Source organism: Pteropus medius, unplaced genomic scaffold (genome assembly GCF_902729225.1).
Source record: "Pteropus medius unplaced genomic scaffold, Ma_sr-lr_union100, whole genome shotgun sequence".
In the NCBI taxonomy this organism is placed as follows: domain Eukaryota; kingdom Metazoa; phylum Chordata; class Mammalia; order Chiroptera; family Pteropodidae; genus Pteropus; species Pteropus medius.
The window spans coordinates 3,066,623-3,084,429 of record NW_024343732.1 but is presented as its reverse complement, the minus strand read 5'-3'; the positions used below and the strand labels follow the sequence as shown (position 1 = coordinate 3,084,429).

Sequence of the window (17,807 nt, the reverse complement as noted above, 5' to 3'; positions counted from 1 at the left end):
GGCTTTTGGCCAGTCTCCTTTTTAACCAACAAGGTGGGTACTGGAAGAAAGGGGGTGGGGGCAGCTACTGGTGAATGTCACTGGGGCTGCATTTCCTGAGCAGAGAAGGCTTGGGTCAAACTAGGCAGAGAGGGTACACTTTGATAACCAGGGGATGATGGCCGAGCTGAAACTTGATAGTAAGAGAGGACTTTTGAAAAGACATGCTGAGAAGCAGGAAAGAACTAGAAAGAAGGAGGGACCTCACTGGGGCAGCAGAGATGAAGGAGGCTGAAAGCAGGGAGAAAGGACAAGATGGGCAGGAGTGTGCACATGAGTCAGGCCTGTGCTGAGGACACATAGGAAATGACTGAGGTGGCAGGTGACAGGCAACAGCCGGAAGAGCACCCCAAGGGCAAGTCCTATCAGGGCCACCTACTGCCGAGCTCTGCTTTGAGATGGGACAGTGGCAGGCTCCCTCTGGTAGCCCTGGCCAGAGGACACCCAGACCAAGTTTGAAGGGACCTGGCTCTAGGGATAAGGAATGTCCCATCTTTCCGAGGCAGACTCTACATCTTCTTTGGCTTTAAACAACTCTGAGTCTGCTACCTCCACAAGCAGGGCTATCTCCTTAAGAGCATGGAGGCAAAGGGATGCTGGTGGGGGGCGGGGGTATGAATTTTCCTAAGCTCCAGTCTACTGATTTATTGCTGAGTTTGCCACCTGTGTCTCTACAGTGCAATGAGGTTCCAGATTATTTTGGGTTTGGTTTTTAAAGCACCCCATTTCCCTTGACCTGAAGCAAGCTCTTCCCTCATTTTATCAAACCCAGTAATTCTCTACCTTTTTGGACACAGATCCACCCCCTCAGGGTCCACAATGCCATGTGGATCATAGCCATAGAGTGACACCTTCCTGGCCTTCTTTTCAGAAGCCTATGACAGAAACTAAACCTCTCCAGTCTAAGGCTTAAGCAGACATATGCTTGATATAAGAGGAAGTCTGAATTGATTGTTAAGAATTTGAAGAGCCAGAGAAACAGGAAGCAATGAGAAACAAAAGCATCCCCCAGGTCTGAGCCACGGGACCATCTACTCTGGCAGCCCCGTCGGCCACAGCCAAAGGTAAGTGTAATTAGGTTACACACATTATTTGGTCGAGGCGGGGTGGGCGAAGCCATTTGTCTGATGATGCTACGTGCCGGCCTCTTCCACTGGAGTGACAACAGAACCACTGTCAAAGAGCCTCAAACTTCCAATTGCTTTCAGCATCCTGCTCTGGCAGGAAATTATTTAGTCCTTATCAAGGGCTTGGGGGTCCACTAGTTTATACATGGACACAGAGCTATGACTTTTTACTGGTGATGTTTTATTTTAAAATTTTTTCCACTATCATGTAAACAATAAAACTTTAAATCTCCCATTATTTTGCCGTTTAGCACAACTACTAGCATAATTTAGGTGTATTTGTCCAATGTATATGGAGCTTTTATAGGTATATAATTACAATTTACACAAAGTTTTTTAAAACGTTTTTAATTGTGGTAAAATATAAATAACACAAAATCTGTTGTCTTAACTATTTTTAAATGTACAGTTCACTAGTATTAAGATTATTCACATTATTGCGTAACCAACAGATCTCCACAAGTTTTTCAACTTGCAAAACCGAAACTCTAAACCCATAAAACAACTCCTCATTTCTTCCTCTCCCCAGATCCTGGAAACCGCCATTCTACTTTCTGTTTCTGTGAATTTGATCACTCCGGATACCTCAGATAAGTGAAATCGTACAGTATTTATCTTTTTATCTCTGGCTTATTTCACTAATTATAATAACCTCAGGATTCAGCCATTTCATAGCATATGTCAGAACTTCTTTCCCTTTTAAGGGTGAGTCCGCTGTTTAAGGCTGAGTCCACATTCCGTTTCTCCATTCATCCAAATGGTGCTCATTTGTGTTGCTTTCACCTTTTGGCAAATGTGCATGACGAATGTGCGTAAAGTTTAATATCCTACCTTTTCACTTCCTGTTATAACATCTACGTATATACATATATAATTTTTTCCAGATTGATTTGTACTCTTCTCAATAATCTTTTTTCCTCTGTTTTAGTAGTAACATGACAGTCCTTCAAGCCCATGTACTTAAATATTTTTCAACATTTCGATACTTGACATAGTTCCAATTTTTCCCTAACTACTATAATAATAATTTTGTACCCATGATATTCCCCCCAAATTTTTGCTTATTTTTTGGGGGGAGAATAGATTCCTAGAAGTGAAATTACTGGTTAAAAAGGTATAAATGTTTTATGACTTAAAAGACAAGAGATAGAAAACCAAATTGCCCTCTAAAATAATTGTATCTATTTGCATAGCTACTAATAGTGTATACAAATTTCTATTCACCATACTCACACCAGCGTTTTTGTTTTTTATACATTAAAAAATTAAACAAGAGGAAGATAAGAGCTCATTCCTGTTTAGTAGACAACACTCTGATTATTAATAGTGATGGATATTCATGAGAGCACCCTAGGCTTGGCTAGCCTGTGACTACTAATATGGTTACAGTTGAATGAAATATATATAATGTATAATATATATAATATATATGTATATATTAGAAACATGCCTGTATATATTAGAAACATATATATATAATATATATGTATATATTAGAAAGGTGCTCAATAAATGATGGCTATTATTATGGTTGCAGTTGTTTCTATTAATGCCCAAAGTATGATGATTCTCAGCCTGTGCCTGCTCTCTCAGGTTCTCTGCTCCCCTAAACCATGGTTTTCCAATTATTTGGGGCACTCCCATTTGGGCAGTATCTCAGAACACTTTTTCTTCCCTGTGGAGGTGCTCTACCCAGCCCTCAGCTGCTGGTGTTCTCTGCTAGGCACAGTTTTGCCTTGCTGGTGGCTGTCCTAAGCCCTCAGAGCACCAGAACTGCACTTAGAGTGGAGAGCATGGTGGCCAACGTGTCACCTGGGTTTCAAACAGGACACTTTCTTATGCCCAGAATCTTTTAAAAGTCTTTTTTACAGCTCTTCCATCTTTTGGCCCTAACCCACTCTCTCCATAGAGTCCGAGGCCACAGGGTGTGTAAAGAGGCCAGCATGCCAAGCTCCTTGGGGTAGACAAAGCAAACAATGCCCCTCAAGAGATGTCCACACCTAAACCTGTGAATATGTTACCTTACTTGGTAAAAGAGACTTTGCAAATCTGATTAAGTTCAGGATCTCGAGATGGAGAGATTATCCCATAATATCTGGATGGGCCCAGGTAATTACATGAACTCTTATAAGTGAAGGAGGGAGACAGGAGTCTAGGAGTGGGGTGTTGCTAACTGAGAGTAAGAGTTAATTCTGTGCTGCTGACTTTGAAGTTGGAAGGAGCCCCCAGCCAAGAAATGCAGGAAGCTTCTAGAAGCTGGAAAAAGCAAGGAAACAGATTCTTTCCTAGAGTCTCCAGAAAGATTGCAGCTCTAGCCAACACCTTGGGCCTTCTGACCTCCAGAATTCTAAGATAATACATACGTGTTGTTTTAAGCTATTAATTTTGTGGTAATTTGTTACAGCAGCCATAAGAAACTCTTACACTCCCCTAGTGTCCTGGCCTCCTCCCCCTATTTCTCTTTCCAGATTGCCTTTAAAGTTCTTCCCTTCTTTATTAGCCCTAAAGTGGAAGTCCCCAGGTTAATTCATACAATTAGGAGGGTCCTACCAGTTCCACAGTTAGGAAACTTCTACAGCGATTCTTGCTCATTGGTTGTATTTGTTCTTTTGTAAATTGTTTATGGTCTTTGCCCCACTGATGACTCAATATCAGAAAAATATAGATCTACAGTGCCACTCCAAGATCCCACAATGAGCTGCACTCTCTCACGTAGCCATCCATCCAGTTATCCATCCAAGAAATATTTACTGGGTCAGGTATTGAGCTAGTATTGGGATGTGAAGATGGCAGCACAAAATCCAAACCTTTATAGAGGCCATAGGTGTTGGATTTTTATGGCTTGAGAACAACATGCTTAGATTTTTTTTTTTTTTTTTTTTGGTCCTCTGGGTGTTCAAAGATTTGTTTCTTTCCAGAAAACAATTAGGGTAAAAGGAGCCTCTTTGACTAAGTAACAAGGGACAGGAACTGCACTCTGGTTCCATTTTGTATTCTAATTTGTATTCAGACCCATGCAAGAGTTAAAGAGTTTGATGCTAAATAAGCACAGATGGAAACCAGCGCAGCCCAGTGCATCTTTGCTTAGGATAATTTCTCCTCTCTTTATTTTCTCCAGTCCTGCCTTCCTGCCTCTGACGCAGGGAGCTAAGGGTCTGAATGAAACCTATTGGAGGTTCCAATTAAATTTTTGTGAACAAAGGGCACACATGGTTTCTCAGATAACAGGTGGCAATAAATCCATCAGCACATCCAGCTTCAGAGAACAGAGTGCCCGCTGAACTGCTAACAGCTGCCAATATCTCATTGAGTACCTCACACAAGATGGGCTCTAAGGTAAGAAGTTTCTCTCTTCAGACAAATTTAATCCTTCCTTGTAAGCTGTGTCTCTCAACAGAAAATTTTGATTCTAACATAAAGTTTATGACAGATTTGTTGACAAATTCCTGTTTTTGTTGGTTGATTGGTTAGTTTGATTTGGTTTGTTTGTTCATTCTTTGGTCTGTCTTTAAAGTACTTATTGTATTCCATTTTGCATTTTTTAGTTTTCTATTGTTTTACTTTAAGTATCTTTACTTATTATTTAGAAATTTATATTTAGAAATACTTTATACAGAAAAATGAAGGATCTTAAATGATTGTGTATATTTTCTGATTTAAACATCTGGGGATTTGGTGCACTGGGGACTCTTGGTTACTTAGAATCTCAGTATGGACAATGTTCTTTTTCCAACCCTGGTCTTACAACAGAATAGAGTAGTTCGGTGCTTGAGATACTTTCAACAGTTGAGGCTGACTCTTGAACCCCAGTGATAAACATTTAACATTATTTACTTATGTTATGAATGTAGTTAATTATAAAACATTTAGAAATTACAGAAAAGGAAAAAGAAGATAATTAAGTCATTGATTATAATAGCTGATATTTGGGTAGGTATCTCTCTAGTCTTTTAAAACTGTACACATAAATTTCTTTTTAGATAATTAAGGTCAAACTATAAATACGGTTGATATCTTTTTTAAACTTAACATTGTATTGAGTATTTTCTAAATCATTGATATTATTTTAAAACATGATTTTAAGAGTTGTTTATATTCCACTATTAACGTGGGTTTTTTTTTCCACTGATATAAATAATTTGGCAATTCATAATTTTGCACATAAATCTTTGACTGCATTTCAGATCATTTCCTTAGGGTTGTTCTTAGAAGCAGAGTTACCAAATCAAAGGATACACAATTTTTAGAGCCTGTTGTATTTAGTGGCAGTAATCTATTTTAAAATTTATATAATTGGTGTTATAGATACAGTAGCAGAAACTATATAAAAGAAAATTAAGTTCTTGCCAGAAACTGTTACTACCTGAAGTTTAACAAGATACTGTTACTTAATGCTGACTAATGACATGAAATCCTAAGTAGAAAACTAACTTTGAAAGTTAATATTTCATTTATGCAGAGCGACACACCTTTCTGAGAAGGGCTTTATAGTTTCAACAGAAGAATAGGAGAGCTTCTAGTACCACAGAGCACGGGACGATGGTGGAGTACAATCCTGCAAGTTATAGAGCTTTTCATTCCAGTTTGACTCTGGTTTTGTGACCCGAGACAAATCTCCCAGCCTCGAGTCTCAGATTTCTCATCGGCAACATAAAAGGGCTAGTCTAGGTTAGTGGTTTTCAATCGGCAGCATGAATCACACTTGTGGTACATGAGATATTTTGAGTGATACATAGATATAAACCATAATTTTTTATTGGCATGGCACACAGTTATTTTTTTTAAACAACTTTTCCAGTTTTTTTTAAGTAGATTTAGAGAATAAGATTAAGTAAATAATAGTACAATAGTCCTCAGATATGACATAACCATTGAGGCGATGGACAAACATCTGACATTTGAGAAACAAAAAGTTAGGTGATCTCCAGAATCCTCATAATGTGCTAGTGGATTCCAGATATAAAAAACGGGTGAGCGGTGCTTACTTGGAAGGCATTCTGGCAACCAGGTAGAGTTATTAAGACATTTAAGAAGTGAACAGAGAGAGACAAAGGCATTGATAAATTTCCAAATATCATCCTACTACTTGCAACTCCTTGTACTTTTTATTTTAATAGTGAGTCTCACTGGCCTGGGCAGACTTTCTCCCCTCTTCTGTAAAGGCTGCAGAAGACCTGTACATAAGTGTAACAGGTCTTCCCTAAGAACCTGGAGGAGAGACGGCCCAGCCCAGTCCTCACCATGCTCAGGGCGGTTTCAGACGCCCCTCGGCGGTTGCTGCAGGAGGGGAGAGAGTCCCGGAAGCTGGTGCTGGTGGTGGTGTTTGTGGCTTTGCTCCTGGACAACATGCTGCTTACTGTGGTGGGTACGTCTGGGGTCTCTGCGCTGAGGGTGGTCTGCCCTGGGCAGGGTCATACACACCCTGCTAGCTTTTAGCCAGGAATGGACTGGAGAAAGTTTCCTTTTACACTGGAAAACACACAGAGGTGGCCGGGAAATGGAAGAGACGGCGAGAAATGGAGTCTGAAGCTTGCTCACCATCGCTGAAAGCCTAAGAAGTTCAAAAAGTAGGAGCTTCACAGAGCATCTGACCAAAAAAGAGGCCAACCAGAGCCGGAATTGGCATTACTTTCTTCCTCCCCATGCTGCCTTCCCCAGGACTCCAAGTGGCCTCTGTAAGAGTGGGCATCTTCTCACTATGTCGCCTCTCCAGCCTCTGGTCTACCAAAATAACGTATTTTATATGAATATCCAACTTGTTATATATCTACCTTTCTGGTGGTTCACTCCCTCAGAGCTCTGCTTTTTAAAGTTGATAGTCTTTTCTTTACATTCGGTTATGCCAGTAGATAAATGGATGCTAAAAATTTGTCCCTCTTGGGTGAAATATATGCTTTTAAACAAGAAGCTTTCTGAGACAAATTGTTAATCCAACTTCATCAGTTCTCATTATATGTGGTAGTTATGCCTTGTAAAGTCACACTGCAAACACTGAATTGAGCCAATCCTGAATCATTGCTCCTAGGGGAGATACATAAAACTCACGTCCCATAAAGATTATAATCTTAAATCCTAAAAACGATGCATCCTGGTAGATTCTATTTTCTTTACAAAAGAAAAAACGAGTTTCAGAGTGTGAAGTGACTTGTCTGAGGCCGCCTCGCTAATAGGTGCCAGGGCTGGGATCCAAGCACTGTCCAGCTGGCCCAGAGCTGGAGCTGCTTGCCCTGCACTCACCTGCTCCTCCCGTCTCCCTGCTCTGCCAACTCTGCATGAGAGTTGAAACTAAAAGGCAGAGCCCGCCTTGTTCAACCTCAGCTGGAAAAGTGAGCATCTGGCGACTCAAAATTTTTCCTGTCTTGGCATGTATGTCCAAGAAACATCATGATAGCTCCACGAGTATCGATTTTGTGATTGCAGGTAAATTTTAGCCGGTAGGCGAATTAGCCAATAATGAGGACCAATTGTGTAATGGTTGGTACTTCAGCTAATAGGATAATTTGGGCAGGCACAGTCTTTCAATGGGCTTCATATCACGTCACTTAGACACCTGCCTGGAGCGTGACTCTGAACCCCATAGCAATGCCCCTGAACCGACTAGTGGTAAAAAGACAACCTGCTCTTAGCCCTCATGACTTGTCCTTCTTGACTTCCAGTGCCCATCGTGCCCTCCTTCCTATATGCCACAGAATTAAAAGAAGTCAACACTTCTCTAGACCTCGGCCCCGCCACGAGTTCCCGGCACACCCTCCCTTCTCCTGCCTTTTCCGCCATCTTCTCTTTCTTCGATAACTACACCATGGCTGTTGAAGAAAGTGCGCCCAGGGGCATGGCATGGACAAATGGCACTTCCGGCACCGTCACCCCTCCAGTCACTGGAGCCCTCTCAGCCCATAAAAACAACTGCCTGCAGGACACACAGTTCTTGGAGGAAGAGAACGTACGGGTCGGGGTTCTGTTCGCTTCGAAGGCTCTGATGCAGCTTCTGGTCAACCCGTTCATGGGGCCTCTCACCAACAGGTATCTCAGTGGGTGCTCAGGGGCTTAGGAATAAGAGGATGGGCTGAGATATCCTCAAGGAGGTTAGAAGGGAAAAGAAAAAAACTCACCTTTCTGTGCCCTAGGACAGTCAGCTGTTTGGAAAGCTGGTTATTCCAAAGGGTAGCATGACATGGATAGAATGCCATGGGCTTCACATTTTCTTAGTGATATAATGAGTATTGAGTACCAGGGAGAGAATCAGTGAACAGAAGTATACCGTTGATGTGTCCTGAAACATGGCTCCAATGGGTTGAGGGTGGAAATGAGACAGGCCTGTTGCAGTCTAGAGCACTGGCAGTTGTGTTTGGGATTATCCTGCCGTTTCAGAGGGACGTACGCTCTGACTAGGCTATCCTTTCCAGAAAAGAATATTTTGGCCCTGGTCTATGGGTAAATTTGCATGTTTCGTTATTTGCTTATACACATTCACATGTCATAACCCATCTCTACACCTCCATTCAGAGACATGTTTTCCTATGTACTCAAATAACTGAATTTCTCTTCCCAATTACATGAAAATATATAGTCCAAAGATATGGATGTCTACTGGAACAGTCTCTCTTTTTTTTTTTTATTTCTCTTTTAGGATTGGGTATCACATTCCCATGTTTGCTGGCTTTGTTATCATGTTTCTCTCCACAGTTAGTAAGTAATTTGCTTCCCTTTTTTCCCTTCACTGTTTACCTTTGATTTTATCATGTTCCCAGCAGTGGAGAGAGAAGGGTCAAGTTAGCCAAGTGGCATATGGTGCTGATTTGAATGCTTTGAAGTTTTTGCTATGGGGATTAGAGTGACTGGTTCTAATTGAAATTTGTATGTTCTGTTATGGAACAGACACTTCACTTCCTTCAGCTGGGGGAACTTGTGTCTGCCATTTTACTGTGTATGCTAGTGTGTGTGTGTGTGTGTGTGTGTGTGTGTGTGTATCAGTAATCCCTTGAGTGAGTTCAGTACAAACCTCCCACCCTTGGGAAGAGGTTGTATTATTTTGATACGCAAAGGTAAAGGGCAACTAACAAAGAATCTAAATTGGACAAGAGCAACTGGAAAATTCCCAAAAGTCTACTTCAAGTAAGAACATTAAAGTTTAAGAAATGTTCTAATTTAGGACAATAAATTTGCTAAAGACACAAGAAAGAGAAAGACAAGTAGTCTATCCAGTATCAGACGAATGTTCCTAATAAAATGGAGATGGAATAAGAACAGAAAGTGGGAGGAGGGGAATGTCTGGAAATTGACCCTGAGAGTTAAAATAAGAAGGAAGGAATGGAGTTCTGGTTAATGCAGGAGAACGCAGCCTGTGGACCCACTGGTAGCTCATGACGCCTCTGCTGACTCTCTGCTCCAAACGACATACCTCCTGATACCTCTGGTTTTTCTTACCACCTTTCTGTTACTTCTCCGCTTTTTCTATCGCTTCCCTTCAATTTTTCTTCCCTTCCAGCGTCACATTCAGGGCTGGAGGCTGCAAAATACAGGAGCTTGATGTGTGAAGTTCTGTCTGGAAACGGCAGCTTGTTTGTGAAAATTCCAGCTGAATCAAAGAAAATGAGGAAATTCAAATTAGAAATGTTTCTCAACCTTCTAGAGGCTCAACCTAAGCTAAACAGTAAATTAAAAACTAATAAGATGCTTTGTTTCACCAAATGAGACATAATTCATTCCACAAAACTTTATGGTGCATACATATTATGCTTCAATGGCAAAAGTCACTGAGAAAATGTAAAGAATGAAAAGACACGTTTCCAGCTCCCCAGGTGTTTATGATGCTGTTACCAGAGAGAGTTTGTACACTGGGCCCTAGCAGAGCCCAATCCTGAACACCTGGAATTGCAGTGGAGAAATTCTGGCTATTTTATTACGCATGGCACCACCCAGGAGAAGGGGAAGCTAATGCTCAAAAGCCCGAACTCTCTGGTGGCCTGTAGGTTACAGATTATGTAGGGCAAACTCACAAGACACTGTGGGTTAGGGGGTTCCGGGTTGTGCTGGGAGCTGAAGACAGTTCTGAGGTCTGTTCCAACATCCCTCTGTCTGTTCTCATGGAAAAGTAGCCAGGGGTTCATTCCACCTTAGTTAGGGCTCAGGAGCTGAAACATAACTTAGCTCAAGATGTTATCTAGTCTGGCAGAGGTCTGGACCACATGATCTTTAGTCAGGTGTGAGCTATTGTCCTCTGTTCCCCTGGGGGTTGCTGATTATCTTGGGGAAAGGCTAAGTCTCTGGGGGTGGGTAGTGTGTGTGTGTGTGTGTGTGTGTGTAGAGAGAGAGAGAGACAGACAGGCAGACAGACAGAAAGGATTTCTAAAGCTAGGGTTTAAAGCTAAATTTAAGTAAAGTCATAAGGGCCCTCGGCTTCAATGCTTGCCTGGGGAGACCTGACAAATACCCTGCAGAATAAGATAATGCTACAGAATCCCATACTCTTCAGCATAAGGTTTTCACCTGATTCTCTGCCAAGAATTCATGTTTCAAAAGCTTTTCTCATCTACCAAACTGTAGATATTAAATAATAATTATTGTTGCAATGCATACCTAGTGTTGCTATACTGAGTTGGCCTGACTATAGCAAAGGCTTGGTGTTTAGTGTCTCCTGAGTCATATTGGGGTTAGGATTTTTAAAATACTAAAAAAAGGTTGCTGCTGTCCATTACAACCCTTAAAGGCCTCCAACTGAGAACCTTGCTTAATGCGATTAGGAGCTAAATGGTGGCCTTAGTTAGGATGCAAAGTGAAAAAGAAATTGCCCTGGTATATCTGGGTAGGGTAACCAACCACCCTCCTCCTTCGCCTGAGATTAAGGGACCTCCCAGGATGTGAGACTTTGGCTTTTAAAACCAGGAAAGCCCTAGGCAAACAGAGACGAGCTGGTCACTGTATTCTCCAAAGAAATGGGAAGAGCCGACTTGAACAGATTGGAAATCAGAACCCCTGAGAGACAGAACCAGAGGAGAGGCCAAGCACATACGTGTTTGGGAGACGGTGTGATCATGTCGGGAGGACTAGGAGATTATAAGACATCAAACAAGCAAAGACATCTGTAATGAATGGGCAAGGGATCCCAATTCTGCTGATGCAGACACTCAGGGAGGGAGTCTTCTGTCTTCCTAGGGCATTGCCCTGGTACTGGAGGTGAGACACGTCTGCACTGACCAGCCTACCACCAACACCCTGTAATTTAGTTTTTGATAACAGGTTCCTGTTTGGTTCTCAGTTTTGTGTATGTTAGTCTCTAGCAGACTCAACCTCTCCAAGGGCATGAACTGGATGTCTCCTTATTTCACATCTGCTACAGAGTCTAGCAAAGCTACATGTTCAGTATTACTTAGTAAATATTTATTCTTTTGGCTAAAAGATCTTCCAATATAAGGTAAAGGGAAAGATTTGATTGGATAGCAAGATATTATTTTAATATCTACCCAATACATGTGGTCCTTTAAAAACATGCAACATTTATCTCTGTCCTCCAGATGACCTAATGGGGCCCAACAATGGCAAAAGTCAAGTTTGGGTTTTGCATATGGAGGATCCAGACGTAGGATCTAAGGCCACTTCCCAGTCCAGGACATTGGACTTTTTGGACAGCCCTGATCCCAGTGCACATGGTATTGGATGTTGGGCTTTGGGCAGGAAATGTGGAAATCCAGCCTTCCATCCACTGTGTGGCGAATTGGTTTATGCTTCTTGGTTTCTAAGTCTTCATGCCAACTAAAATGCAATCCTGATTAAGGGGTGGGAGATTAGAAAAGCAACTCCAAAAACAGGGAGAAGTGAGCATGACTTATTAAAACATATACAAAATGGTTCATATCTCTTACATCACGGGCACGTTTTCTGGTGGCCGGGGAACAAAGGCAATTTGCTAACTGGAACTTCTTGCTATTCTATTTGCCCAGTGTTTGCTTTTTCTGGTACCTATACCCTGCTCTTTGTGGCTCGAACCCTTCAAGGCATTGGATCTTCATTTTCATCTGTTGCAGGTAATGCTGACATCTTCACACACACACACACACACAAACACACACACACACACACACACACTCACACGAACTCACACACAGACACATACATGCACATATTACCTCTCTTACCATCTCTTAATACCTTTAGACACTATAAGATTTACCTAAAGAAATTAAAGAGCCTACAGCCATGCCACCCTGAACAAGCCCGATCCCATGTGATCTCAAAAGCTAAGCAGGGTTGGGCCTGGTTAGTACTTGGATGGGAGGCCACCTAGGAAGATCAGGTGCTATAGGCATAAAAAATTTAAAAAATAAGGGATTGTAAACTGACAAGGTCCTTGCAATCTGTGAAGTCAACCAAGAGTTGCCTCGCCTAAAAAAAATAATAATAAAAATAAAAATAAATTTAAAAAATAAAGAAATTAAGGAAAATATCAAGCATCCCTAGATCATCCCAGTCAAACCAAAAATAAAGAAATTAAGGGAAAAAAATAGGAGGCAGAAATTGGAATTCAAAAACAAGATAATTGTAGAGTTGCTGGCAGTGCTTATAAGTTTCTGACTTAACTTCCTCTGATGATGTTTAGATGGAGCCAGCTCAGCTCAGAGCAAGCCCGAGGTAAAACCATGAAATAAGCCAGGCTTTTACTTAATCCCCCTCTATGGTCTTTTCTCTGTCCCCTCTTGCCATTTTATAGGAACAGTAATGTTAATACTACCAGTAAAACCATTGCAGTTTGCAAATACAATGTTGAATGTCATCCTGTGCCATTTTACACGTGGGGGAATGGACATGAGAGCCCAGCCCGTGCTCTCTTCCAGGCACTCGGTGCCTTCATACTTGTCCCAGGGCATTCCTGTCGAATAGAACAGTGCTCTGTGTTTATAGGTTTTCCCTTCCTCAACCTACTCCATGTCCATTCATTCAGGGAAATATGCTAGGAAATGCTAAAATAGTATGAAATGTGGTGTCATGGGACAATGGTATTCTGTGTTCCGTTCCCAGAGACTTTTCACTTCCAACAATATTCTGAATAGAAGGAGTGAGCAATGTGGGAGTTCGGGGGATCAGTGAGGCAGTATTGGTAAAATACTATGGGTTAAGTTTTATAAAACCCCTCAAGCTGAAACACCAGCCAAGATGATCCCTGAAGATGTAACTGAGCAGAGACCAGGACCCTGTGAGAGAGGCAGACAGAAAACTCCTCCATTCTAACTTCACCTGTTACTCTCAGGTCTTGGGATGCTGGCAAGTGTCTATACTGATGACTGTGAGAGAGGCCGTGCCATGGGAATCGCCTTGGGGGGCCTGGCTTTGGGACTGCTGGGTGAGTGGCATCTGACCCCAGACCTAGATTCGGGAGGGTGAGGTCCCACAGACTCTGAAGATGGCTCCAGGAGGCAGGTGCTCCTGAGGTCGCGGAAGACAATATTTTCCTTCCTTCTCTGTCCAATCGCATTTTGAGTCCTGAAATTTTGCCCATGAAATGTGACCCTTTTCCCCTCTACAAGGTAAACAGCCTGGGAATGGTCCAGAATCCTAGTCTACTCAAGAGGGTGCCTCTCCTCATGTTAGCTGCCACTGCTTCACTGCGGCTTCCCCACATGTCCAGCTTTCAACATGAGGGCATGCTCCTTGTCAGACAACCTCCTTTGATCCTCACCACCACACTATGAAGGAGGAACGATTGCCCCCATCGTAGAGATGAGGATAAGAGAGGTGAGACAGTCATCCGAGGTCACACAGCCAGGCTATGCCAGAGCCAGGACACAAATGTAGATTGTCTGGGCTTGAATCCCAAGCTCCAAACCATCAGGTTGTAGTGTCTTTGAGGTCCATCCCTCAAAGACGGTTTAATTGACCAGTCCAACGAGCCACGTACTTTCACTGAGCACTGATTACGTGCAAGTGCAGGGCTGGCACAGAGGGGATGCAGTTAACGAGCTTCAGACATGGCTCCCTCCCTGTAGCACCTTACAAGCTGACCGGGGAGAAAACAACAAAAGTCGCTTTCCCGGCACAGACTCCACCCTCTACTGCCATGGGGAAGAGATGGAACAAAACCCCGCTCTTAATTTGTCCCCACCTACCCAAGCTAAAACCCGTACATCCTGGTCTCCTTTCTCATCTCCCGCTCCCAAAAGAACATGCCCATTATATCCCCCACCGGGTACGATGTGACAAGGTCAGCGTCTCGTCACAGCTCACTTGGAATATGGCACCAGCTTCCTGATCTCTCGCACAGTCTCTCCTTCCTCCAAGGTGCTGCAGAAGAAGCTCCCTATGTCCAGAGCTGGTGGTGTTTCTCCCCCGCTAAAAAGCACTGATGTTTCTCTCTGGCCACAAGGCTACGTCTTTATCTGGATACACGGGTTCCTTGGCTATTTGGCCTCAACCTTCCCAATCTCTACTCTTCCTCTCCCAAACACTCACATGCTATAGCACTGACTGCCTTCTATTTCTTCTCCAGCCACACTCTCTTTTCTGACACCTTTGTGCTCTTCACACCTGAATCTTCCCCACCAGTACCGCCCACCTGACAAAGCCCAGGTAGCTACCTGAACTCACTCACTCCACTGGACTTATGAGTCACTTTGTAGATGGAAGCTTTACCATTGAACTTTACTTTTCACCATGTTCTAATTATTTGGGCCCCTCGGCCCCCCACCATGCACATTTTCTCCATTAGAATGTGAGTCTCTTGGAACCGGGTCTTCTTCATCTCTGAATCCCCAGAACCTCATGTGCAGCTCAGCCCCAAGTAGGCCTTCAGTAAACATGGGCGATCCACGTGAACAAGTCACACTAGCTGGTACTGGCCCTCACCTCGGGAATCTGTGCCTGCTTTGCCTTTCCAGCGGGAGCTCCCTTCGGAAGTGTGATGTATGAGTTTGTTGGGAAGTCTGCCCCCTTCCTCATCTTGGCCTTCTTGGCACTACTGGATGGAGGTAAGTCCCCGTAAGAGGCCATCAGAGAGGTCAGGTTGGAAATGCGTTAAGCTGTGGGGTCAGTCCTGACATGTTTGAATGGATCGAGCACTGCCGCCTCCCAGGAAAGAAGGAAGAAACGCAGGGAGTCAGAGCTGTACATGATCGGGGGAGAGCAATGTGGCTGTTAGGAGCCTCCAACTAATCAGTGGACAAACTTTCTTTCTTAGCACTCCAGCTTTGTATCCTACAGCCTTCCAAAGTCTCCCCAGAGGTAAGTAGACACCAAGCTCTATCGCCATATAGAATGGCTAAGTGCAGTGGCCCAAGTGTCCCTAGATCATCCCAGTCAAACCATAAAAAGAAAGGTAAAGGGCAATGGAGTCAGGGAAAGTGAGACCTGTACTTAGGTTCTCAGATAGGGTCATATTGAGGGTAGTGTGGAGGATGGTGAGGGCGTCCGGCTTGATGTTGGATGAAGATGGAGGAAGGGCCTTGAGAAGAATCAAAGAAACCGTTGATAGATAGATAGATAGATAGATAGATAGATAGATAGATAGATAGATAGATTATAGATAGATGTCATACACCACGTAACAATGTTTTGGTCAATGACAGACCACATGTACAATGATGGTCTCATAAGATTATAATAGAGCTGAAAAATTCCTGTCCAGTAGTGATGTTATAGCTGTTCTGATGTCATAGCCATCGTAATGTCATGTATCATGTGTTTGTGGTATAAACAAACCTACTAGGCTGCCAGTCGTATAAAAGTATAGCACATACAATTATGTGCAGTACATTATACTTGATAATAATAATAACTATGTTACTGCTTTATATACTTTCTATACTACACTTTTTATCATTATTTTAAAATGTACTCTATTTATGAAAAAAGAGTTTGATATAAAATGGCATGCTGTGTTACACTGGCAGCACCCCCATCCATCTCGTGTTTACTGTGTCTCTTGCTTGCACCATTTTCTCTTGTGCTTGAATTAATTTTGTGTTGTTTTGTATAGTAACATGCTGTGCAGGCTTGTAGCCTGGGAGCAATAGGCTATGCCATACAGCCTAGGTGTGTAGTAGGCTAGACCATTCAGGTTTGTGTAAGTGCACTCTATGTCGTTTGCACGATGACTAAATCATCTAGCGATGCATTTCTCAGAAAGTATCCCCATCACTAAGCAGCATATGACTATATATATTCATGTGTTAATATGCATATACACATATAAATACTTTTTAACTCAGAACCAGGAAGGAGACAATGATTTTGGGACCTGAGTATTCACAATTATAACATCTCAGAGCTAAAGAAGACATTAGAGGCCATCTGGGCAACCTCTCCCCACAAGAGCGCCCTTACGGACTGTCATTCTGTCACAGTTAAATATCAGAGTTGCTATTTGTCTGACTCCAAGCCAAAGATGGCTCTGGGAAATCCATATCAAACCATGAAGAAAGATAAGAAAGTGCAAAAAACATGGGAAAGTTTGATCTAAATATCTTGATTTTGTGGCCAAGTCAGACCAAAGTGCAGGTAACTTAGAGACCCACCACCTGTGATTGGCATCCGAAGCGGGGCAGCATTGTGCACCTGAGCCCTGGCCCTGTGAGCTCTGCATGAACACCAGGTTCGTACCTTCTCAGACTCTATGAAAACAGGAGGTATATGCACTGTACAAATGGAAGTTTTTCTTGTCCCTGTTCTCAGAGTGCCAAGGGGACTCCGATCCTTACACTTCTCAAAGATCCTTATATCCTGGTGGCTGCAGGTGAGCTGACAATGCTTCCCTTTGGGTTGGGAGACCGTGGGCTTCAGGACATCCTCGATGGCTCACAGAACTGTCCCCCCAGGCTCTCTCTGCTTTGCCAACATGGGGGTGGCCATGCTGGAGCCCACACTGCCCATCTGGATGATGCAGACCATGTGCTCCCCTGAATGGCAGCTGGGTAAGTGACCTCCATCCCCCTGAGTGACAGCTAGGTAAGTGGCCCCAGCTCAGGCTTGAGCAGAGGTGTGTGCTGTGGGCCCGTTCTCAGGTAATTGAGAAACGTCTTCAGGGTCACAGAGGGGGACAGCGTGCTTCCTTTGTAGAATTACCTGCCCGTTCACACCTGTGAATCAAGCCTGATTGGGTGGGAAGTCCCTCCAAGAAGCAGCTTGCGCAGGGCAGGGTGGGACAAGTTGGTGGGATCTATGAAGCAGCAACTTCCTGTGTGGTAGAACCGCTCGTGATTTCTAGTCAATGGGCCTAGGTTTTCATTTAGGCTCCGTTGATTGGCTATGCACACTGTGCAAATCACGGAAACTTTCAAAGCATCACTTTCCTCATCTCTAAAATGGGCTTCAGAGTACTTTCTAGTTCGAAGGTAATTTGAGGAATAAATGGCGTACTATGTGGAGACGCTTTGCACCTGTAGGAAATTAATATGCATCGCCATCACCATCTTATTTTCTCCCTTCGACTCCGTTTCCCCCAGATTACCCTTTCACTCTCTTTCCCACTCTAAAAAGTTGTTTCTGGAGCATGTCGTTCTGTAGCTGTCACCTGGGAGAGGTGCTGGGCTCTCTACCCCAGTGGAGAGCCCTGGGCCCGGGGGAGAGGCCTCCAGCATCCTCTGCTCCATGGAGAGATGTCCTCGTGACCCGTCTGAGCTTAGAGAGGAGGCGCTGGCCCTTTCCAGGAAGCCTGGG

At 43.3% G+C, this 17,807-nt stretch overlaps 1 protein-coding gene and 1 pseudogene across 2 annotated transcripts in view; both read left to right on the top strand.

Annotated features, from left to right (window-relative positions):
* SLC18A1 (solute carrier family 18 member A1) overlaps nucleotides 1-17,807 on the top strand; it is a 28,595-nt gene that overhangs the window by 1,424 nt on the left and 9,364 nt on the right. Inside the window, exons 2-13 of one of the 2 annotated variants that reach the window (XM_039868004.1) lie at nucleotides 911-1,103; nucleotides 1,696-1,871; nucleotides 4,285-4,502; nucleotides 6,284-6,531; nucleotides 7,823-8,186; nucleotides 8,794-8,852; nucleotides 12,104-12,187; nucleotides 13,408-13,500; nucleotides 15,032-15,121; nucleotides 15,331-15,374; nucleotides 16,824-16,884; nucleotides 16,967-17,062. In XM_039868004.1, the coding sequence (XP_039723938.1) occupies nucleotides 6,408-6,531; nucleotides 7,823-8,186; nucleotides 8,794-8,852; nucleotides 12,104-12,187; nucleotides 13,408-13,500; nucleotides 15,032-15,121; nucleotides 15,331-15,374; nucleotides 16,824-16,884; nucleotides 16,967-17,062 (1,015 nt within the window). In that variant the 5' untranslated portion in view covers nucleotides 911-1,103; nucleotides 1,696-1,871; nucleotides 4,285-4,502; nucleotides 6,284-6,407. The remainder of the gene's footprint in view (nucleotides 1-910; nucleotides 1,104-1,695; nucleotides 1,872-4,284; nucleotides 4,503-6,283; nucleotides 6,532-7,822; nucleotides 8,187-8,793; nucleotides 8,853-12,103; nucleotides 12,188-13,407; nucleotides 13,501-15,031; nucleotides 15,122-15,330; nucleotides 15,375-16,823; nucleotides 16,885-16,966; nucleotides 17,063-17,807) is intronic. The other variant, XM_039868005.1, reaches the window with a different exon arrangement.
* LOC120606666 (uncharacterized) lies at nucleotides 12,350-12,468 on the top strand (annotated as a pseudogene).